Source organism: Lycorma delicatula, chromosome 10 (assembly GCF_047948215.1).
Source record: "Lycorma delicatula isolate Av1 chromosome 10, ASM4794821v1, whole genome shotgun sequence".
Classification (NCBI taxonomy): Eukaryota; Metazoa; Arthropoda; class Insecta; order Hemiptera; family Fulgoridae; genus Lycorma; species Lycorma delicatula.
The window spans coordinates 7,622,455-7,649,070 of NC_134464.1; the positions used below are offsets into that span (position 1 = coordinate 7,622,455).

General features: G+C 31.6%; 1 protein-coding gene across 1 annotated transcript in view; it reads left to right on the forward strand.

Moving 5' to 3' along the window:
• Positions 1-21,514, forward strand: part of LOC142331650 (uncharacterized) — an 89,145-nt gene extending 67,631 nt beyond the window's left edge. The window contains exons 9-12 of the mRNA XM_075377673.1: positions 416-588; positions 3,358-3,523; positions 12,894-13,088; positions 21,273-21,514. Coding sequence (XP_075233788.1) covers positions 416-588; positions 3,358-3,523; positions 12,894-13,088; positions 21,273-21,332 — 594 coding nt within the window. The 3' untranslated portion in view covers positions 21,333-21,514. The remainder of the gene's footprint in view (positions 1-415; positions 589-3,357; positions 3,524-12,893; positions 13,089-21,272) is intronic.
• Positions 21,515-26,616: the final 5,102 nt, after the last annotated feature.

Consider the following 26,616-nt stretch of genomic DNA (forward strand, 5'->3'; position numbering starts at 1 on the left):
ATTGGTATAGTGGTTAACTCGTCATCGCAAATCAGCTTATTTTGAAGTCAAGAATTCTAGGGTTCAAATCCTAATTAAGGCAGTTACTTATGAATTTTAATACTAGATCGTGGATACTGGTGTTCTTTGGTGGTTGGGTTTCAATTATCATGCATCTCAGCAATGGTCAACCAGAGACTGTACAAGACTACACTTCATTTACACTCATACATATCATCCTCATTCATCCTCTGAAGTAATACCTGAATGGTAATCCCGGAGGCTAAACAGGAAAAAAGAAAAGCTCTCCAGTTAAGAGGGTTACAAAGTATAAAATAAAATTCTGATAAGTGTTTATATAAAGTATCTAATTTTAACTTTGTTTGGTATTAATAATTGTTAATTTATTTTTAAATAGTTGCCTTTTTTGTTATAGATTCTAGCAAAAGAGATTGTAACACTTTATAGGTTATGTACTGAACAGTTATCTAAACAGTATCATTATGATTTTGGTTTACGTACACTGAAATCTGTTTTAGTAATGGCTGGAGAATTGAAACGTAATGCTCCTGATCTTGAAGAAGTTGTTGTCCTTATGAGAGCACTCAGGTAATTTTTTATAAATTTGGTATGGATTTGCTAACATTTTTTATGTTCAGTCATTTTTACCAGTTATATTCCCCTTCCTTTAGATGAAATCTGTTCTATTAGTATTATTAGTATTATTAAAGGTGTTTTGTGTTTGAAGACTCTTTGAAGTGTCTTCTTATTTTCACAAACCCTTTTTTAAACATGAACTCTACATGAGTGATAAGAAACTCAATTATGTATTGTATTGTAATTCAGTGTTATATTAAATTTAAATATCTCAATGTCAGAAAATGATATGTTTAAATGGAAATCGAATTCAATTTATCTTATTTTAACCCCATTTTTGAAAGAAAAATTAAGAACTTTGTTTTGATGATATTTCAAAAATGTTGCTTCTCAGTCAGGAATTAGCTTGAAAATACAATTTGTAATCTTCTTTAAAATGGCTTCAAACATTTTCCTAATTCACTTCACAAAAACTACAAAATTTGTTAAAAAACTAATGAGAATTTTTAATTTTGTCTGAAAGTATTTATTCAATTTTCAGTATTTATCCCATCTCTTTTAAAGTAGTAGTCCCCTTGTGATTTTATAAATTTGTCAAAGTAGCTTCCAGTTATAATATAATAATTTTGGTTATGAATTTTATCATAGCAGAGGGTAATGTAAGAATCTGTAAACGATTTAGATACTGTTATTCACTAATTAATAATATTGGAATTTGGTGAAATTTTTTAACTTTGCCCCTTCATAAGTCATTTAATGTGCGTAAAGAGAATGAAATATGACCCAAACATGATTTTAATCCCTAAACAAAGTCAAAAAATAAATAAACCAATGACAATACATATTCATTATGTAGGGATTTAAGTTTCTCTGCCCCTAGAGATTACTTCGGTAACTAATCAGAATACCATATTTTCCTAACCAATCACAAGTACTGATACGATTAACCAATCAAAAAGTTACTAGTTTATACCAATCATAACTGATTAAGCAATCAAAAAGTAACCAATCATAACTGTAAAAGGAAGTGACCAATTATTAGCCCAGTAAATTCCAACCAATCATAATCCTGTTTTTAACTAATCAAAAGGTGTGAATAAAACGTACTAATTAAAATACAACAAATCTTTATAAAATATGTACCGTTGCTGAATACTGTCAGAACTATATCACATACAATCAGAAAACTACATTTTATTAGACACAAAGACTGAGAAGATCCAGATAACAATTAATTTTGACTAAACATAAGTGAAAGAATTATCATTACCATTATTTTATCTAATAAGCAGAACAAAAATATGTTTAACCAATCCAAATCCATTATTGAATCATTTATGATTCAATAATATACACAGTGTGTCCCACGAAGAGGTATACACTTCTGATTTAGTATCGGTCACCCATTCTCCCACTGATTCTATTGAAACTTTGTAGACCCATAAGGAAGATCTAAAAATTGTCTGATAAAGTTTTAACCTTTTAGGATTTATAGAAACAAAACGGCGGCTTTCAGAAAAAACATCAATTTCAGATAAACCACATTTTTTAGTCACTAAAATATTATAATTAAAAACAGATGATAATTAGAAGTAGCATAATTGAAAATAGTTAATTAGTCATGGTTGTGTCTAAATTATTAACTTCTGGTATTCAATTTGAACAGCTGTTTAAAATTACGTTTATATTTAATGATTTTTACCAACTATTTTGTAATGAGTAAAAAATATGGTTTCTATGATATTGATGATTTTATTTGAATTCTGTCATTTTGTTTTTATACATCCTAGAAGGTTGAAATTTTCACAAAAAAAAGGGTGGGTGGGTATGGTTGTATATATGTATATATTTATATATAAAATTTTTTAAGTTTTATATCCAGGTTTGTTAACGAGTTCACACTAATTGTCTGCAAATTATTCCTTCCATAATCAAATGGAGCACAAGTCTGCAACGAACAGTAATTTCAAAATTATGAGACAGCTTGTCTTCAAGAAGAAGATGATAAAACGTTTTACTATGGCTATCTGAAACCTGTTTTTACCTCTGTTTATTTTTTTATTAGTACAGGTGCCAACTTAGTTGTTGGCACCAAAAACAGGGGTTATCCATTTATGGATAACCCATTTCAAAAGAGGTTGAAATGGATAACCTAACATATACGAGTTAGGTTACTCAGAGCACATAAATAAGTTCTTTCTGTTCTCCCGTAGAAAAAATTTGGGAGTATTAATTTGATTGAAATCAATGTCAGAAACATAAATCAGTGTCTCATATCTTTCTGTAAGTACTACTTGGGCTACTTAATCCAATGGCTCCTTGATTTGAATACTAGATCATGGATACCAGTGTTCTTTGGTGGTTGGGTTTTGATTAACCACACATTTCAGAAATGGTCGACCTGAGACTGTAAAAGACTACACTTCACTTAACTCATACATGTCATCCTCATTCATCCTCTGAAATAATATCTAACTGTGATTCCTGGAGGATAAACAGGAAAAAATCCAATGGCTCCACATTACCTGGAAGTCTCTCATTGCCTTTATTTTGTATTTCAAAATCTTAACAAACAGTGTTTGATCTTTTTCTATTTTTACTCTCCTAAACTACATATTTTCAACTGTACCTTGGTATTTAAGGATACTTGCACTGGCATTTATTTTTATTTACAATTATGTGATATTGCTTTAAGAATACAACTATTTCTACAATAATACTTTTAAAATTCATAAAATATATACTATTTGCTATATTTCTAATATTGTTTTTCTTCTTTAGGGATATTAACCTGCCAAAATTTGTTTTTGATGATGTACCACTGTTTCTTGGGTTAATAAAAGATTTATTTCCTGATGTAGATTGTCCTAGAGTACGATATCCTGATTTTAATGATGCTGTTGAAGCTACATTAATGGCAGAAGGTTATAGTTTACTTCCAGCCCAGGTAATTGTACATTTATTTTTGTAAGCCTTAAACCTGTATATGTTTGTGCATATGGATATACAAGGTCTGTAAATAAAGTAATGAAACTGGTTCAAAAAAACTTTTTATTTACAATCCAATTATACATGGACTCTACACCTTCAAAATAGTTCCCTTGGGAAGTCACACAACAGTTTTCCCACTCTTCATAGCAGTGTTGCAACTCAAAAACCAGAATATCCTTCAGATGGTCAGTTACATTTTTTTATGCTTTCTACTGTTCCAAACTGGTGTTCCTTGATGTGTTTTTCTAAAGTCAGGAACAGGAAAAAGTCGCAGGAACTCAAATCAGGTGAATAAGGTGGTTGAGGAACTACAGGAATGTTTTTCTTTGCCAAAAACTTATTAATTGTGAGAGCAGTGTGACATGGTGCATTGTCATGATGCAGCATCCATTTGTCTTTGATGGCTGGTCTCACACGGATAACTCTTTTCCACAATCTTCCAAGAATTTCTCGATAAACATATTGATTTATAGTCTGTCCTGTAGGTAAAAACTTCTTATGGACAATGCCATTACTATCAAAGAAATAAATTAGCATGGTTTTGATATTTGATTTGCTCATTTTTACGTTTTTGGGACCTGGTGAATTTGAAGTTTGCCACTCTTTGCTCTCTGGCGTTTTGTTTCTGGGTCGTACTCAAATATCCAAGATTCATCACCAGTAATAACAATTTTTTAGAAAATTAGGATCAGTCTCAATTCGCCCTAGAAGATCGCAGCACATTTCCACATTGTTTTCCTGTTCAACAGTGAGGTTATTGGGACCAATTTTGCCCAAACTTTTTTCATGTCCAATTTGTTTGTCAAAATTTTATGGACTTTGGTATGGTTAAAATTCAATTGTTCTGCAATTATTCTGACAGTTAATTTCTGGTTGTACCGTATCAAGTCTCTGATTCGCTCAACATTGTTGTCAGTTTTTGACATTTGTTAACTTTTTTGTCATTTGTCACTTATGAGCTATTAAATCTATAAATCAAGAAATATTTTTCAATTGAAACTACTTCACTAATTTTTTTTATCATCACAGATATTAATATCATATGATAGATCATTTCTTAATAAATTTTGGGCCTGCTTAAGATTGCTTAAATTTAGATATACCAGGATCATTTGGAAAGTACTTGGCCTGACATAGAGATAACACAAGTATGACTAAATGATAGTTAGAACCTTTATATGATATACTATGACGTTTCAGAGGCATGCATTTTAGTTCCTTGTTTGTGACAATTGAGTAAAGCAAACATGTTTTGAAATTTTCAAAATAATGCATAAAATGAAGTTCAAGCATAAAAAAAGTTAATTCCATTAAAAGGATTCTTTCCCTTTTTTGATGGTAAAAATGTGAATTCAAATACAGTCATACCTCCATTCAAGATGATTGACCCTTGAGATACTCAAAAAACTGTAAAGATATCATCTTGCAACTAGATATTACCAGTCCTAAATACAAAATTTCAACATTCTACGGCTAATTGTTTTTGAGTTATACGAGATACATACAGATGTCACACCAAAACTAATTAAAATGGATATTCTGTTGCTTACAATACTTCCTTGAACTATACAAGGAAGTAAAAATTTACAGTTGTTGACTGTTTTTTTATCATCAATTATCACTTTAATATTATTTTGTTTGTTTGTTATATTTAGTTTTAAAGCTTAAAGATTGAATTTAATTTTATTTAACAATAAATTAAATTGATTGAGATGAGTTGTTAGATAGCTGTGAATTTTTACAAATGAAAGTGCCTGTCTCTGATGCATGATGATGACAATCCAAAAAGTATTGAGACAACAGCTGTGGTTTGAAAAACTTTACTCTGAATCTACATTTACATGTTCCTATTCAAATATCTTCCTTAAGTTCAACATACCGCTTCCAACACTTGATCCACTCAAACATGAAATTCAGGCCATCTTTCGAAACTGTTTTGCATTTGGCCTCTTTGCGTTTGGCTTTTACAGTCTCTAGATTCATCTCAAATTTTTGTCCTTTCAGGTCCTTTACTTCTGGTAACAACCAGAAGTCACACAAAGCTAGATCTGGGCTATATGGTTTGTGAGGAACCATCTTAACTTTTTTCCATTCAAGTCTTTGTAGATTATCTGAGGGAATCTGGTCAAGTATTGTCGTGATGCAACAAAAGTTCAGTTTTTTTTCAGGGCCTTTTTTTCTGAAGTGAGTCAGCATTATCTTCAGCACATTGATGTATCAGTGCATTTATAATTATCCCTGTAAGTACTTTATGTTGGTAAATGAATCCTTCCTTGTAAAAAAAAGCATGATCATCATGATTTTACCCACTTTGCATGTAGCTTTGGTTTTTTCAGAAGTGGTGGAGAAGTTGACCTTTATTGGCAGCTTTGTTGTTTTATTTCTGGGTCATAATGGAATATCCAAGACTCATCAACGTTCACCATATTATGCAAAAAGCATGTTCCTTCTTGTAGCAAGCCAGCATAATCATGAATATGCAGTACTCCATTTGGTTAGACATATTATGAAAGAATTTATAAGCATATACAAATGGTAAGAGTCTCGATAGAGAGGCTATGTGCAGGTGAAAAATTTGAGAGAATTTTCATTTTTAAAATTATTATTTGATAAGGAGATAATGATGGTTGATACTGTTTGATAAGGAGAGTCTTAAATAGAGAGATATGCCATTACTTATTCAAGATTTTGTAAAAAATTATAAGGAATTAATCAAAAAAAGAATGGACAGAGTTTTCTGGCACATGTTGATATTGTGGTTTTAACAGAGTAGACGTTTGTAGTAAGGGTACATGACTCATGAAATAATAATACAGTAAAAGAACTGGCTTCACTTTTAATGAAAGGAAAATAAACTATTTAAATATGTTGTGAGAAGAGGTCTAGATTGTGATACAAAAATTTAGTACAACTTTCAAAAAGTGGTAGAAAATCGGCCAGAAATGTTTTAATTATAATAAATAATTAGAAAATTATCTTCAGTAATAAAATTTGTATTACTTAAAATCAAAACCTTTGTTTGGTTGAACAACTTTAGAATTTTAAAATCTATTAATTCATTTTGGTATAATGAGGTTTGACAAGGGGTATGATGGAGAATATAGAATATAGCTATGCATTTTTAAGTGCAAATATACATTGAAAATAGGGGAACTAGTAAAGGTCAGATATGAATGGTAGTTAAAAAAAAAAAAATGCAGAAATATATTCACAAAGGAAGTATCCAGTTCTTATTCTGAAGGTTCAGGCAGGCAAAAATGTAGATTAGTCAGGCTAAGATGAGCAGATCATGTCATTCAGAAGTTTTGTAAATCCAAGACTAGGATGCCTTGTAGGGTAGAATGTATTATATGAAGGGTGGCTGAAATGTAATGCATACTGGAATATAACAGGAGAACAAATGTTGCACAAAGCGATAAGTGCTGCCATCTTGTAGTTTCATTCCCCTACTATTAATATTTCCCAAACTCATTGATCTATACCCTCCCATTTTCTGTAGGTTGACAGAAAATTTTAGAGTCAAGTATGTCTGCTATAGCTATGTATCTAAAACAAGAAGCGATTGAATTTTTACCAAAGGAAAAAGTGAATGCTAGTGACATTCATCGTCATCTAAAAGCTGTTAATTGTGAGGAAACTGTTGATTGAAATACTGTGATTAGGTGCCTGTAGAATTTTGTGTCTCAAAAACTAGTAAACTGAATATTGAGGATGAATTTTGTATATGATTGTCAACTTGAAAGCTGAGTTGACTAAATTCTGTGTGATGCATATAGATGTTGAACACCTTAGGAAGTTATGTGTCTTGTTTGACAATCCACAGAGCCGATAATTTTGAACCTGATAATGCTTAGTCGCACATGTGGTGTGCAACTGCTGAGGCTCATGTTAAGTTTAATTTTAAACCTATAAAACACACACACACACACATACACAGATTTTTTATCATTTTTTGCTATTAAAAAGGGATATTAAGGATATTCACCATCAAGGATGATGACTGAAGGATGTAGTGAGATTACCAAAAAACTGCGTGCCTTGTTCATTGACGGAATGAGAACTGGTTCACCATTGGGAAAAATGTGTAGCTGTAAATGATGACTGTGGAAAGATAAATGTAAGTTTTTGTAGCAAATACTTATATTCCAAGTTTGTTTCATTTCACTATCTCTTCATTTATGAGTTATTTGTGACTGTTCATTACATTTAAGCCATCTCTTGTATCTCCAGCTGTTGATCCACAAAAGATCATTGATAGGATAATTTTAAACAAGTGAGTAGATGAGCTCCATAGTGTGTTGAACAGGATGTGAGACAACTTCAGGGAGGGAAGCCTCCTCTTATAAGGATAAGAGAGACTTATTATAACATGTAATTTACATTGTATTAAACTGTAAATTGCAGTCGCTGTATACAGTGGTCACTATTTGGAGCTTGGTTATCAAAATAGAGTAAAATTGTTATACAATACATGAAAGACCTGGTGTAGTGATTATGATTTTTAAATTTACGGGACTCCCACCTCCTTTGTAATAATAATCATAATAAGTTTGTGGATGGATATTAATTTTGATTTGTGTTTGTAGGTGACACAACTTTGTTATATGCTAGATGCTCTAATTGAAGAAGCAATAACTAACATCAAAGTACAAAAAGAAAATTCAGATGAAGATAAAGACAAACTTATACTTGACTCAGAAAACATGGAAGTTATTATGATACAAGCAGTTTATAATTCTCTTGGAGCTTCTTTAAGTGTAGACAGTCGTGAACATTTTGATAATTACGTGAAGGAGATATGTAGTCTTATGGGAGTGGATGATAGTGAAGATAATTTAGCGAGTATAACACACATATTAATAAAGAAACCAATTTTTTTGTCCCATAATCTGCCTAATCTTTATACCACAATCGTTAAAGGATTGAACACATTGACTGTTGTTTGCTTTGTTTACAGTCAAACCCCCTGCTATTACAAAAACCTCTATTTTTACAAATTTTTTTTTTACTGCACTGTAAAACTATGTATGAATTTACCCTTATTTAATGTATTCAACCTCTATATAACAAAATTGTGACATACTGCATATTAACTTAATACAGTATGTAGTAATGTACCGTAATTTTCATGAAATGTTTTTTAAAAATAATGACGTTAAATTTAGTATTTTGGATACCTCTGTGAGTTTAAGGTAGTTATTCTTTTGATTTCCGTACCTAAATTGTACCTGTATTCAAACACAAAGTATTCTTGACAACAGTCAAGAATGACAGGTTATTTTTATTGAACTAGTAAAGCGAAAATTCCTAAGATTCTCTTATAACAAATTAACAATAAAATTCTAACAAAAGATTTAAACACATGTTCTGCAATTACTGTCTGCCTATATATTAAAGTAGCGGAATTTCCCAAAATCCATTAACTAACATAGAGCAATAAAATTTCTGTGCAAACTTTTATTCATTTATCTAAAAGAGACATTTATCTACATACGTAGACATAACAAATATAATTTTTAGAAAACATTTAATACATACTCCCCCTATTGTTCAGCGCATACATACAATTCAGCAATAATTTTTCTGAAGAACTTCTATTTAATGAAAATTTCTATTTAATGAATTTTTTCCCAGGATTCTCAATAGAGGTTCGACTGTAATATTTCTTTTTATGAGGCACTAAACATTATTTTGATTCTAAGGAGTTAATATAATTAATTACTTATGAGCAAATTAAAAAATAGATAAATAAAAATCAGATTAAAAAAATGCAATTATTATTTGAGGATTTATTAATAACATTAAAAATAATATTTGGTACCGCTATTGTAATATTATACTCATAAAAAATTATTTGTCATAAAAAATTATCTTAATTTGTTTACAGATGATTAATTTCACTGTTTGTTTAGTTTATTTTACAGTTTTTATAGTCCTTGTAACTGCAATTGCAACAAACTCTTATGACTAACTAGGTTATAAATACATTAAATGTTATTACTATAATTGTATTACTGTGTTGATTTGAATTCTGAGGACTACTAAATTATATGTTTCTTGTACTAACATACTTATTCCCACTATAAGCCTAAAAACATTTCACGTGATTACTTGCATTACTTCATCGGATGTGTTGCAGTAATACATGACATGAAAGTTATTCCTGTTACATGTTTATTATATACACACAATCATTGCAACAGCAATGATTATGTGTTTATTACCACATTCTGTGTGGTAACTTGAACAATAGCTATACACGGTCATTATTCCTTTTTTTCTTATTGTAAAAAAAAGGCCCAATTTTTAAACTACAATGTGTATAGAAAGTTGCTGTGCAGTATGGTTTAGAAGTATTTGTTGCATTCTGTTATTTTGGCATTAGATTGGTTGCTCTATGGATTCATTGAGCATTGCTCAGTAATTAATCAAGACGTCAGTTGTTGAGTTGTGATTTAGCGTGCTTCATTTCATTTCGTGTTGTTTTGTTTATTAGAATCAATAATTGTGAGAAACATAGTGGTTCTTTTGGTAGAGGAATGTATTTTTCTCGTTGAATACGTCTTTCGTGAAGGTGGCAAGTACATTGAATTAGCGAAGCACAAGTTTCTGAAATGTTTCTAAATACTCCTATTCCTCACCACAATGCAGTTCAAATTCTTATCGAAAAATGTTTGGCTATAAGTCAGTTATATAACATCATCCATTTGTGTGAGTATTCACAAAAGATGAATTACGATCAATCCAGTGATTGTTCCTTTGTCTTTTGAAGAGTTATAGTTGACCAGATATATTAATAGACTTATCTAGATATAGTTAGTCTACATATGCATAATTATATCTTCTTTAAACTAACATTTTCAAGGCTTTTTTGTATGAGTCAGTTACTGTTCCTATGTTGAAGCCAGGAGCTTTAATCAAATTTCCATTAATTGTTTCTCGCTAGTATGTTATGCAAGAAGCTAGAGACAATATTTAATGGTTTATAATACATTTGCACGGTTCTTGAACTAAAACTTATTCTTTGTCAGAGAGTAGTGAATCTTCCTTTACTGTTAGCCGTACAAATACTTTTTCCTGACACCAAAGCTATTTGCTGTCTTTTCTTTATCAACAATTCATTCAGTACATCTTGGCTCAGGAAGTCCAGAAAACCTTATACAAAGTGTTCTGGATACTCGCCTCATTTATAAGATTATAAGAGATCTTATCTCTCACCCCATTCATTTCTATCAGAATAAATTTACATTCTTACTTCTTTCCTTACAACATTTATTTTATTTTCCTTCCTTATGTATTGTTAGAGTTGGCTCCACTCTGTTTTCTGGTGGAAAATGTGCTTCAGAGGAGTGCCCTTAGTGTTTAAGTTCATGACAAGATGGGATTTCTTTCTCTACTAGCACAAAACTTTATGCGAAGTGTTCTGGATACTCACACCCCCATTCTTAAGGGAGGGATATCTATCAGAGTATGTTAAAATTAATAGTTTCCTTCCTTACAGACAGGTTATATAAAGTTAGAGTTGGCTCCACTCTGTTTTCTAAGGAAAAATGGTGTGGTCCAGAGAAGTGTGTCCTTGGTGTTTACTGTAAATGAAAAAGAAGGCTTTCTTTGTCTACTAATAAACAGTCTGATGAACATTAGTGATTTCTCCACTTTGTAGTGCTCATTGAATGTCAGTTACAAATGTGTGTTTTAAGGCTAGAGGCTTTGAAGTTGAGATACAGATATTTCACTTGCCTGATAAGACAAATTATTTTTTTGTAGGGTCAAACAAATGCACCATTTGATGTGATTACATGGTAATATTGTTGAGGTAGTGCCTTGTGAAGGTTTGAGACTATGCTTTGGTAAAAAATAAATGTGGATAAAACATATGTAAATCCTGATACATGAAATAATTGGTTATAATCAGTGGAATGTAGACCAAACATATATTTTTTGGTGCAGTTTTTAAATGCCTCTTACAGGAAAATAAGACTGAACAATGGTCATCCCCCCCCCACAATTTGATGTCAGACTTCATTCATTGCTTCTTGAATTTTCTTAGACTTCAATTGTCTGCACTTAACTATTTTTACCCAGTTTTCATCCATTTTTAATGTTTATCCATGTAGTTAATAACTAATACTGTTTCCAACTTTTCCTTGTCTAAGTATTGATGACTCTATTTCAGCAGACTTTTATGAAATTATTAAAAATATTAAACCAGGAATTATATTTTATATCAGTTGATCTGATTGTTAAAATTGGTGATTGTACATTTACAGTTGATACTAGATTACCAAAATCAAAAAAGGTACATCTGGTATCAACATAGATGTATGTACTAAATGTTATTTTGTTTTCATATTTTTTTTTTGTCTTCAGTCATTTGACTGGTTTGATGCAGCTCTCCAAGATTCCCTATCTAGTGCTAGTCGTTTCATTTCAGTATACCCCCTACATCCTACATCCCTAACAATTTGTTTTACACATTCCAAACATGGCCTGCCTACACAATTTTTTCCTTCTACCTTTCCTTCCAATATTAAACCGACTATTCCAGGATGCCTTAGTATGTGGCCCATAAGTCTGTCTCTTCTTTTAGCTATATTTTTCCAAATGCTTCTTTCTTCATCTATTTGTCGCAACACCTCTTCATTTGTCACTTTATCCACCCATCTGATTTTTAACATTCTCCTATAGCACCACATTTCAAAAGCTTCTAATCTTTTTTTCTCAGATACTCTGATTGTCCAAGCTTCACTTCCACAAGTTTTTATATTTATATATATATATATATTTTTTTTTTTGTATTTTTCATTGTCCCAACTTTTAAGAGTTATTTTTATGGGGTGTATATAGTTAAGTATTCTATAATTCATTTGTTTTTTCTTACTTAAAAAAAAAGAGAGAAAAAAGTTTCTTTTCCCTATTTATCAGACGATGATAATAATTTTGCCTTTTATTTGTTTACCTTTAAAAAAAATCAGACCTATATGAGGATAACGTATTAAGGATAAGAGAAAGGATTAGGTAGTGAGAAAGATGTTAATTTATTTTCTTGATCAGAACCCATAAACTTCATTGTTCTCAGATAAAGGAATTTTTATCACTAGTACCTGGTATACTTCAGATGTTTTTCATGATCACAGCCTTAAGAAATATTGACTGTCTTTACTCTTATACTGAGTAGAGGCAGTATTTACTGTGATTGCCTACTCGATAGGAGAATTTGATTTTATAATGGTTATTATCACATTTTATATAAAAATATCAATTACAATACACATCTACAATAACTCAATGATTTATACTAATGTAATTTTATTTCACTTTAAAAGGAGAAAAAAATAAAAGAGAACCTGAGGCCTAGTGTAGTTCAAGATGTTCATGTTCATAAAACCACTGTGAAATATACTGCAGATTTTCTAACAAAGTTTAGAAGAAAGAATTATGTCACTCCTAAACATTACTTGGATTTCATCAATGTTTATAAGCTTCTCCTTGAAGAAAAGAATAACTTTATAGTTGCACAGGTTAGATCAGCTTTTTTCTTTTTTAATTGTTTTTAGTGGTTATTCCAGATGTCCAGTACCCCTTGATTTTCACAGTGTCCATATTATGAAGCCAGTAGCAAGTAATGTTCAAGATGGTATTTCTTCCTTATCTTTTTGCTTCAATCTTTTTCTTATATCATCCATAGCTGTTAAAATAGCAACAAAGTTTACTATTTATAAGGTGTGGAATATTACTCTCCTGGACTAAAGTTTGTGAAATCCAAAACTATTCAGTTTGAAATAAATATTTTCCTGTCTTTATTTTTATATCCATTTAATTATAATTTTTTTCCTAATTTTCTTTTTTTGGTCTTTTAAGAATAACATTTACTTGGGCTACAATTATAAACAGCTCCCTCACAAAAGTTAAATTATATTTTTCACAAAACTACAGATGAAATAAAAATTTTTAAATGTTGTAAATTTTGAAAATTTCATCATTTAAGTAACTGAAAATTTTGTCTGATATTAGAAGTCAGAAATTTAAATCTGCAAGTACAATGTCAGTATACAAAAGGAAAAAGGTTAGCTAAAGAACTGTTATACAGGTGTTATTTAAAGGGGCTACTACAGGACAAATTCCTTGCCCAAAGTGGATGTTATAGAACTTATTTACTTTCATTCATTTTAATGTAGCATTTTAAAACCGTTATTGTAATATATCTAAAAATACTTTGTGCAAATAAAAGCCATTAAATTATTTGTCTGTTGTTAAAACTGCTGCTTAATCTAAAAGTGCCCAATTGTTTATTTTTTAATAAATTCCGTTAGAAATACGATTTATTTGTACTGATTCATCTTTGTAAACACAACTGTTATATTTACGTTTGTATGCATAGAAGTGCACAGTGAATTTGATAAACATTGCATTGGCACTATTTCTTTTTCAGCTTTTCAAATGAAAGGAACGTTACAACATAAAAGAGCATAGCGTTCATTATTCTATTGCTGAATAATTATATGTAAAGTTATATTATAATAATAAAAGACATACATTATTTTCTTTTATTTTAATTAATTCAATGAATCAATGAAGAAAGTATTGTAATGTTCCTTAAACAGATCAGATATACATGTGAGTTAATATGATGAAGAGTAGTTAATTGAATGTAGCCCACCAGGCTGGTCTAGTAACCCACCTGGTCTAGTGGTGAACGCGTCTTCCCAAATCAGCTGATTTGGAAGCCGAGAGTTCCAGCATTCAAGTCCTAGTAAAGCCAGTTATTTTTACACGGATTTGAATACTAGATCGTGGATACCGGTGTTCTTTGGTGGTTGGGTTTCAATTAACCGCACATCTCAGGAATGGTCGAACTGAGAATGTACAAGACTACACTTCATTTACACTCATACATATCATCCTCATTCATCCTCTGAAGTATTATCTAAACGGTAGTTACCGGAGGCTAAACGGGAAAAAAGAGAGAGGCTGGTCTAGTGGTTAACTTGTCACAAATCAGCTGATTTCAAAGTTAAGAGTGTTAAATTTAAATCCTAGTAAACTCGGTTACTTTTGTATGGATTTGAATACTAGATTGTGGATACAAGTGTCCTTTGGTGGTTGGGTTTTAATTAACCACATCTCAGGAAGGGTCGACCTAAGATTGCAAACTACACTTCATTTACATTCATATATATCATCCTGATATAAATGAATCAGGATGATATATCCTGACTCAGGATATATATAGGTGGTTCCACTGTAATAAGGTGGAACCACCTTGCAATGGTTCCAGAGGCTAAACAGAAGAGAAAGAGAGAGTTAATTGAATCTGTGATATAAGTTGTAATCATCTACCTGTAAGGTAAAAATCTAGTATGTAAAAAACACAAATGATTCTTTGATTTGAAAAATGACTTGAACTTTTCACCAAGTTAAATGATTATGTCAAGGATGTTGGAAGTTTGTCAATTATGACAAATGAACAAAATATAGCAGAATAAAGTGAATTCTTAAACATAAAAGGGATTAATTTAGTGGTTGTTTTAACCTGTTCTTCAACAGGATGCTAAGTTTGAAAGCTAAACTGATTATTATTTTCACAACTCATCATGATTTTCATACTTGTCTGATATATGGCCCTTGCACCATGCATGATTCTTATTGCTTTATATTTTCAACAAAAAATTTTAGTTCTTTGTAGATCCAACTTCTTTTAATTTTTATCATTCTTGATCTTTTAGGCCTCTCTTCTTTTCACCTTCTGCTGATCCTTCTAGCAATGTTTTAGTCAATCCTTCTCCCCACGATATCTCTTGGACAATTAGGTTTCCTATTCTGAATTAAGCCTGTCCATAATCTATTCAAGATTCTAAATTTGTTCACTCTCCTCATTTCATTACTTTTTTATTTTCTGATTGATGCTCCTACTTCATCCTGTTACATTTGTACTTGATCTTTTACAGGAAGATTATGTGGTTTTCTATAAGATCAGTACAATTCTACTGTATACGTCTTCCACCATTTAAGTATATCCGTTTCCTTTTCCTTTTTTTTACACGTAGTTCATATTATCCATTTCTTTCTAAATGTTCTCTATGTGATAATTCATCTGCAAGACATTTCTCATTTGCTTTTTGAATTTTATTGATTCATTATTCAATTTCCTGTAGAACATCTCAACTTCTTCAACCTTGCTGTTTTTTTTTTTAATTGCCTTTTTTCTTACATTTTTAGCTCTAGAAGCTAGTTGGGACACTGGCTGCTAAATGTTTTGAGGCTCAGTAGCTGTTTGTGGCACAGACATTCAGTCTTAAGCTTTAAGGCGACCAAATGTGGTGGTGGTGGTGGTGGGGGAAATGCCAAGCAAACCAAATTCTCTCTTATCCAATTGATGCAATTTGTTCCACCCTCCATTTAGTTAATTTCTCAGCTCTTTTAACTAACTGCCTTTAATATTACTTTTATTACTACTTCCATAATTACAGTACATTTGTCAAGTTACTGTGCACTGGAATTATGGGAGTGTAATAAACAAACTTTCTTAATTATTACTTTGCATGTTTATTTCATTATTTTAAAGTAATGGATATTACAATAACTGAAATAGTTTATAAAAGGTGTTGAAAATGACCTCTTCAAACATTAATACAACGTTGCACATGTTTCAGTTTGTTTTCCTACACATTAACTAACTGATGTACTGGAATGTCTCGTATGCTGTTATTGTAGTTTTTAGTTTGTCAATTGTGTGTGTTCTGTTGCGATACACTGTTATTTTTACTGCCTCCATAGAAAGTAATATGGGGTAGTCTGACTAGGCAATTGTGCAGGCCAAAAACCCCTCAAAATGGTTTGTTTACCAATGATATTTCATAAAAAATCATTGACCTCTTAGCTGTGGCACTATCTTGTTGGGATAGCCATGATTAATTTCCACTTCTGTTAACTGATTAATGAAAGTTATTAAAACAGTTCAATAATGACCACTATCAACTGTATCTTCAAAAACAATTGAACTCGCAATGCGCATTCTGTTCACATCACACCAGTCTGCAATTTTTGCGTCATATAAAGATTGTTCATGCAATTCATAAGAGGTTAGTAGTCAACCACAGTTGTATATTTTGTAATTTAATATATCCTCCCAGTTGAAACCTCTCTTTCTGTAAAAAACCTAACCTTCAGTATACCTATGCAATTTTGGTCAATAAAATGTTTAAACTATTTACAATAATTTAGTCTTTTGGCATGATCTGTTGGTTTCAGTTCTTGAATACACATTACTTTGTAGGAAAAGAGTTTCACATCTTTTCTTACACCTTTATGTGTGTTAGCATGTCTGATATCTTGCTGCTTCGCTAACTTACGCATTAGCTTTGATGGACTTTCTGCCATAGCATCTGAAATATCTGTTTGTTAATTTAGGTGGTCTTCCACTTTGATCAGCATCTTCAGCGGAGCCTGTTGTTCGAAATTTTTCGATAAGAGTTTGAAATCCATTGCATTTAGGAACAGCAAGTATCTGAAAACTTTTCAGAAAAATTGCGCTTCACTAATTCAGTATACTTGTCACCTTCTTGAAAGGCATGTTCAGTGTCTTTCGTGAAAAGCGTATTCCTATATTAAAAGAATCATTTCTTTTCTCACAACTGTTGATTCTGATAAACGAAACAACACAAAATGAAAAAAGGAATATTCAATAAATCACATCTAATGTCTTAGTTTAGCACTGAGCAATACCCAATGAACCACGGGCAACCAACCTAACATAAAAAGACCAGAATGCACCACATGATTCTAAAATATAGAGTGACTTTTTGAATGCACTGTTATGATCACTATCAATAAAAGCACCTGGCAGTCTACATATCTGATTCATTGCATTTCTCAATTTCTCTTCTGAAAATAAATAGTCAGTTTTTTATCTGTTTTCATCTCCAGCAGATTTCTAAAAAACTACCAAAGAAGTTGGAGATTTTGAAATCTCCAGCCTTCTTTTGTAGGTTTTTTACTAGCCTTATATTATTACCATTATTATTAGTATATTTTGTAGTATTTATTATCCTTCCTCCACTTTCATTACATGTTCTCAGTTGTTTCCTTTCGCTTGTTCATCCCTCCAAAGTACGTTTGGGTGCCTTACAGCACCAGTTTCCATATTATTATTCTATAACAATATTTATATTACTCTTCCATAATTTTCTCTTTCTCTTAATACAGTACTTCAATTGTACCATCTTCATATTGATTAGTTGGTATATAAACTTTTATTGAAAGCAGGTTCCTGGGTTTATTCTCATTCTGACTGCACTTTTCCTATCATTAGTAAAAACTATCCTAGTAAACTAAATTTCTTTTTTTTAGAATTATTCCTACATCACTTCTACTTTTTTACTTCCTGAATTGTAACATCATCTTCTAATAACTTCATCCTTTCTCATTTCACTTTATTTACTCCAGTTCCATTACTTCTATGTTTACGTTCATCGCTCTTTTAAAATTTTCTAACTTCTTTGTTTGCAAAAATGTTTCTACATTTAATGTACCTGTACGTATTTCCTTTCCATCTTTTTCTGACTTCCAATTGCTGATTACGTAAACCAGGTTGATAAAACATAATATTTATAGTTATTAATTTTAATTCATTAAAATTCATTATCGCATTTAAAAGTTACACAAAAAAACATCAGGAAAAACATATCCTTATTTATAATTTGTTAAAAATTCCTTTTTGCGCTCTATAGTATATGTGATTTCTAATATTCTGGCTCTCACAAAGTGTTATTTTCTTGAAAACACTGCATAAACCACTCTAAATTCACATGTTTCACATGTATTAGTGAGTATAAAAATCTTCAATAATTTAAAAAGGGAATATAATCTTTAACTTTCAGGCAAGTAATACAAAAAGTACATCGTAATATTAAATGCTATCATTGAATATTTATACTTCCTTCCTCTTCATCCACCAGTTGACCTTCATTAAATAGTTAATTCCTTTTTCCACGACCACTTTCAGTTCTCTTCAGTATCCTCTTTAAAACCTCCCTTATTATATACCCTAGCATCCGTTATGACTTATCAGCACTGTCCTTGCCACTTAACTGCAGTTTTAATTTATCGATCAGGCAAACACTGTTCTATTCACTGATAAACAATCACTGACAAAAAACATACTAAACGATCCGTTATCAATACTTTCTTTTGGAGCTATAATTTCTTAATCTCTTCCTACATGTTCTACAAGAAAGACCTTCTTGCCATGTATCTGGGTAAAAGTCATTATGGGTTATTTAATTGTTATTTGAATAATTCAAACCACCATCTGAATTGCATATGAGAGATATACTAAATCTGTTACTTTAGCAGCTCCCAAACCATGCACATGGATATCAAGAGCCTCTTAAATTTTTTGACAGGAATTGTGCACAATAGATGTATAAGTAGCATCATTCATGTTATAGTAAACCTTTTAAATATTAAGTTGCTTACGTGTACTTTTATTTTCGAATTCATTAATGCGATCTTCTTTGAATTGAATTCATTAATGCACTACGCTATTCTGTTATTATCCTGTTCCAGCATATTTACTAATACAACTGGTTTTGTTATTTTTTGTTTCCCATAACAGTTCTGAAGGACTGCGGGAGTTGTTTCTTTTCCCAGAATTTATTTATAATTCATACCGCATAGATAAATCGGTACCTATGTTGTGAGTAAATTGCAATTTACTCGCAACATATATTTTATTACAATTCTTAATAGTCACAAATAAAATCAATAATTTTATTGTAATACCACATAAATGGAGGAATGAAAAAGTACTAAACTTTACCGACCAAATTCTAATTAATACGCTACTATATCTACATCAATGTTTATCGAGTGACAATGGATTAAAGAAAATTTGAAAATGTATCGACTGGTTTTTTGAAACAATAGGACACTGTGGTTCAATGTAACTACAAAACGTGATTTAAAGATCACCACAATTACGGCCTGTGAATAGCATTGGAAACTGTCGAACATATGAAAGGTTTGAAGGGAAAAAAGTTGAATTAGCATAAGAAGTACTTATTATTTCATTATTATTTAAGGACTTATACAGTCGACACAAGTCAACGCAACAAGCAGCACCTGAATTAAACATTCCTCGTTCAATTACTCATAATGTGTTAAGGAACCTTTTAAAATTTGTTCTTGTCAAATAGTGCCACCAATCGCACAACAAGATAGGATTAATTGTAAGAATTCTGTTTGATTGTTTGATGATGACAATTATCTTAATTGAAATAACTCGATCTTACGAGGCTACTTTTCATTTACTTTTAAAGGTAAATAAAACATCAGATTCTGGGGTTCAGAAAACCCCCGTTACAATGCTGAGCGCATCAGGACAGTTTGAAAATTAATGTGTGACAAGTGACATTGGTGAGATTACTTCATTTTTTCTTTTATGAACATTTACCTCGATATATCGGAAAGTTTTTCTTTTCCTCATCTACAACATTTACAACTTATATTCCAGCAATTTGGACCCTGCTACTGCCACGAGTATAACCGTTCAGTAATTAATAAGTGGTTAAACGGTCGGGTCAATTTGAAATATTATTTATTTGAATATAGCTTCAAATTTAATAATCTTAAAAATTAATAATGGTTTTTTCCAAAGTAAATAATTTTTATAAAATAAAATAAAAAATTAAAACAGCTGCAGGCTTTAGCTAAAATATTACAGCAGCTTTTTAACTTTATTTCGACAAATAAATTTTTGGACTGAACAAATATACATCAGGATAGACAAATGTTAAAGTTATGGGGAAAATAAAAAGGTTTTGTGTTTTTTTTTTTTAATTTTGACCATTTTCATATATAGGTGACTATATAAATAAAATAGTTTAATAAACGGTAAACTTTTTACACACAATATATTTAAATACTTTTACACAAAATATACACTGTAAATCATTACAAGCAAAACTTTTTTTGTAATGCTATTAACCATAAAGAACCACTAATTAGATATTTCAGAACTTACATATGCGTGAATATTTTGATGTTGCAAACAGTACCTAAGACCAATACATTCAGGGTTTGAAGATGTAGATTCTTTAAACTGATAACCACTGACGGTGAAGTTTAATATTTTGTATTGTAAAATATTTTTGTTTAAAAATACCTACAACTGAATAGTTTTATATATTAGAAATAAATAATTAAAGGATATTTACATAAACATAAATTAAGTTATTAAATAAGGCACCTAAAAAAAATAACGGTCATGGGAATTAATAAAATAAATAAATACATTCTTTAAACAATCGGTGCATTTGATGTAATAATTTATGACTGCATACAACAAAGTTGTGTTTATAAAATACACACACACACTATATATATATATATATATATATATATATATATGTAAGTAATGTGTGTTTAATTAAGGACCCTACAGTCCTAGTTTGAGATACTACAACTACAAAGTATGTTAAAGAGTCACGGATAGATCCATAGTCAAAGATGTACTGATCAAATCCCAAAAACCAGGATACATCAACTCAAGCTGATCCTCATAGTGTCCTTGGTTTGGATCTAACAGGCTGGCTGAACACTAGATTGAGAAGTTCTCACGTTGACCACAATACAAGCTCATTCAAAAATCTTATGCATTATTTATTTAATGTTTTGACCACCTCAAATATATGCTTTTTTTCTAGATACTAAGGAATCGGCTGAGGACTGGTTTCGGCTTCATGAAGAATTTTAGAACTACATAAACTGAATATAAACTACTTAACCAAACGCTAAATGTAGCAGTATGTTTATTAAATACGGTTGCGAGATAAAGTTATCAAAGAAAGTAGAGAGAGAAAATGAAATCCAACTAGAATTAGTACTATTAAACATTAGTCGGTACTTTGATATTTGAAATTAAAACAGAATAAAATTTGTTCTTAATAAATAAGGGTTTAAAATATTACTTTAATACTACCATAAAATTAGATTTATGTAGTAACCTGTTATATTATTTTCTATCTCATTTAATACACGAATCTTTTCAAGACATCCTCATTCACTGTTTACAAAACATCTGATACTATTACTTTATTTATAAAAAATAAACCTCCGGGAACAGGATGGCAAGTGCAGTTGAATAATAACATAAGCGGTAGCCAGGATTTTCTCCAGGGGGAAAATATGAAAATGTTTTTTGTTAAAAAATGGTTTTATTTGAACATCTTAAAACGCCAAAAGTAATAATTGGAATGCTATTCGAAACTATCTAAATCATAACTCAGCACTGGCCTATGAGAGTTCTGTGTTAATCCTGACAAAATTTCTTTCTCAAATTTATTTTTAGCTTCCAGAACACTCTTTTTATGCACACTTATCATGCAAAGACCGACAAGCCGATTTTCTGTCATTGCTGACTGTAACCAAGTTTTTGTCCTGCATAAGGTGCTGAAGGATCATTCGATAGTAAACGTTGTGCAAGTGAGATAAGTAGGGTCCATTGTACGGATGGGTAGAACAATCGGGTTTCTTTAACTACTGCAACTAATACTACCTCCTTCAGTTCGGCATTTGGCACATTTTTTCCTTTCTATTGGTTGTACTAAAGTACACCTTCACCGAGGAAATCATTAGTAACAAAATAAGATCGGTCAGAATACTGACTTTTCCGTGTCAAGTCAAGTAAATTAACGAATTTCATTCCAAAACTGTATTCCTTACTAAACTACGTATCGTAGATAAAAAAAAAAATATATTTCATATGTTGTTCCCGAGTGACCCACTGTCATAATAAAATCACGGTAAACAAATTGAACAGTCGCCGAGCATTACTGATATATTCAAGAAAGTGTTATTTTCTATTCAAACAGTTAACATCACATTAATATAGTTATATAAAATGCGTGATTATACTGAAATGATGTGGAGTTTGTTTTTAATAAAATGATATCGCTTTTCTTTTCCTGTTTAGCCTCCGGTAACTACCGTTTAGATAATTCTTCAAAGGATGATATGCGTGAGTGTAAATTAAGTGTAGTCTTGTACATTCTCAGTTCGACAATTCCTGAGATGTGTGGTTAATTGAAACCCGACCGCCAAAGAACACCGGTATCCACGATCTAGTATTAAAAATAACTGGCTTTACTAGGACTGCTAGGAATGCTGGAACTCTCGGCTTCCAAATCAGCTGATTTGGGAAGATGCGTTAACCACTAGACCAACCCGGTGGGAAAAAAAAATGATATCACTGTCAGACACGTTTTTAACCTGTTTGATTGCTGAAATAGCAATATATTTGTGGTAACGATTGTTAAAGTGTAAGGTATTCTGCTCGCTCCAGTTAAGAGCAGGCTTGGCTTTGATAGATAGTATATCTACATTTTTTAATATTTTTCATTTCCTGGCTATATACTTGAACTGTTTACCTATAATAACATTATTACAACTAATAATAACAGCATTTGGTGTTGCATTATACAATGCATGTGAATGTTTGATAATCTGGTTAAATGTTACTTCTCGGAGTTTTGGCAGATCACGACATTTCAAAAACAAAAAAAAAATATCTATAATTTTAGCATTCAAAATTCTCAGAAAGATTTACATACACATGTATAAATGTTTTTTTTTTTTATTTCATTTGTTTTACTTTTTTTTTGTTGATATCTTTAAATCGGAGGGAGGGATTTGGATGAAATCTGTGAGAATGGTTTTGTATATGGAGCATTGATGCCAATTCATTTTAGCACAGTAACTCAGGGTCGTGGAGAGATACGATCACCTTAAGTTCCATTTCTCTAAATTTTACTCAAAGAGTAGAATGATTTTTATACATAAATATTCTTTACATTCATCTTCACATATTTCAATGTTATACTTCAATTTCCTCCTTTTTTTTTGTCTTCAGTCATTTGACTGGTTTGATGCAGCTTTCCAAGATTCCCTATCTAGTGCTAGTCGTTTCATTTCAGTATACCCTCTACATCCTACATCCTCAACAATTTGTTTTACATACTCCAAACGTGGCCTGCCTACACAATTTTTCCTTTCTACCTGTCCTTCCAATATTAAAGCGACTATTCCAGGATGCCTTAGTATGTGGCCTATAAGTCTGTCTCTTCTTTTAACTATATTTTTCCAAATGCTACTTTCTTCATCTATTTGCCGCAATACCTCTTCATTTGTCACTTTATCCACCCATCTGATTTTTAACATTCTCCTATAGCACCGCATTTCAAAAGCTTCTAATCTTTTCTTCTCAGATACTCCGATCGTCCAAGTTTCACTTCCATATAAAGCGACACTCCAAACATACACTTTCAAAAATCTTTTCCTGACATTTAAATTCATTTTTGATGTAAACAAATTATATTTCTTACTGAAGGCTCGTTTAGCTTGTGCTATTCGGCATTTTATATCGCTCCTGCTTCGTCCATCTTTAGTAATTTTACTTCCCAAATAACAAAATTCTTCTACCTCCATAATCTTTTCTCCTCCTAATGTCACATTCAGTGGTCCATCTTTGTTATTTCTACTACATTTCATTACTTTTGTTTTGTTCTTGTTTATTTTCATGCGATAGTTTTTGCGTAGGACTTCATCTATGCCGTTCATTGTTTCTTCTAAATCCGTTTTACTCTCGGCTAGAATTACTATAATCAGCAAATCGTAGCATCTTTATCTTTTCACCTTGTACTGTTACTCCGAATCTAAATTGTTCTTTAACATCATTAACTGCTAGTTCCATGTAAAGATTAAAAAGTAACGGCTATAGGGAACATCCTTGTCGGACTCCCTTTCTTATTAGGGCTTCTTTCTTATGTTCTTCAATTGTTATTGTTGCTGTTTGGTTCCTGTACATGTTAGCAATTGTTCTTCTATCTCTGTATTTGAACCCTAATTTTTTTAAAACGCTGAACATTTTATTCCAGTCTACGTTATCGAAAGCTTTTTCTAGGTCTATTTGTAGTTAAATTTACACGCTGAAAGAATGGTTTTACTGCAAAATATATAGCAAAACACGGCTTTGAGATGCGTCCAAAATTAAAAAGAACCAAAGAAATTGAACAAACTAAGCAAAGAACCAACTAAGAAATTGACGATTGAATCTGGACGTGTTTTTTCACGGGTTTATTCGAATATATTAAAGAACGGTTGCTTTCAATAATGAATGTGTCTGTTCACGTTAAATTTACATGTTGAAACAGTTGATTTAGTGACAAACATTCGTCGTAAAACATATGCTTGAGATGCTCCATGAGGTTTTACCTATTGTATTTTATTATATATACCGCTGATGACGTCATGGGGAATCCCGTTTCTTATAACATGACGTCAGCTGTCAATCGTTCTTTATATTGTTGATCTTTGACTCTAGAATAAAATATCGTATCGATTTATAGACTCGTATCGATTTCTATCTTATAGCCTTAATGATGGAATGGAACGGAATGAAATCGCACTTGTCCTAAATGTGACATAAGCTCATCAATGTTTATCCAGTAAACCGAATTATTTTCATCGATAAACTATTGAAAAAATTCTTTTTGTCAGTTTCGAAAACCCTAAATATTAGTATTTTTTTGAAGTAGATTCCAACCTTGCGGTTTTGATCCTAACAATTCAGCTTGATTTTTTGATAAGTTTAAATCCCTAACAGAGTCGTTTAATTTACCTTGTGATATGAGATGCGGTATCGGAAGGTAATTCAAAATCAAAATCATTGTTGTCTTCTTCAGTACTGCCTGATTCTTCATCGCCGCTTTCAAAATATACATTCACAGGTGGCTCAGGAAATTGAATAATTTCACAGCGAGGCACAGGCCTAATTGCAGATTGCAATGAACGATATTTTACAGCACGTTTAGATTTTAGAAAGTAATGTTACGTAAAAAGTAGTGTTTTTTTGCTTGATTTTTTTTGTTTAAATGATTTTTTTAAATAATGAATTTTATAAATTTAAAATTTTTCAAATAAAAGAATCGGTCAATGATGATGCATTTAACTCGATGTTAAATAATGTAGAATGTGCAGCTTGGGCTTCATTTAAAGACGTTTGCAAAACTCTTCTCGGCAAATAAAAATTCGACAATAACCACAATATTGTTAATCAACTTGTTGCTTCGTACAGAGCTGTGGGATGTAATATGTCTTTGAAAATACATTTCCTCCACTCGCATCTGGAGTTTTCCCCGGTCAACCTCGGAGACGTAAGTGACGAACACAGTGAACGTTTCCACCGAGACAATTTGGTGATGAAAAGCTGCTATAAATGGAAACGGAATGGTAACATGCTAGCCGATTACTGCTGGACGTTAAACATCACAAAAAAATCCTAATGGAATCTCTGCTTTGGAATTTAAGATACGCTACGCAGAAAAAGGCGACGAGTTTCTTAATTCGATTGTTACCGGCATTGAAACGTGGATTTCGTATTACGTGCCAAGGAGAAAACGACAGTCAAGCGAATGGCGTCATCCTTAATCACCAACCAGACCGACAAAGGTCTGGTTCCAAATCAGATCATTTGGAAGTCGAGAGTTCCAGCGTTCAAGTCCTAGTAAAGCCAGATATTTTTACACGGATTTGAATACTAGATCGTGGATACCGGTGTTCTTTGGCGGCGGGTTTCAATTAACCACACATCTCAGGAACGGTCGAACTGAGAATGTTACAAGACTTGATTTACACTCGTACATATCATCCTCGTTCATCCACTGAAGAATTATCTTAACGGTAGTTACCGGAGGCTAAACAGGAAAAGAGACAGAGACCGACAAAGGTCAAGCCACAGACATTTGTACTAAAATGATGGCCACAGTCTTTTGGGATCGGTTTGGCATAAAAGTGATCGATTTCATGCCGCGTGGAACGACAATAAATGCAGAAGCCTACTGCGAAACTCTACATAAGTTATGGCACGCCGTTCAAAATCGGCGACGTGGGCGGCTGACCGACGGCGTCTTCCTGCTGCACGATAATGCATGTCCACATCTTGCGGGTCTGACACGTAATTTACTGAGAACATCTGGACGGGAAATTTACGAT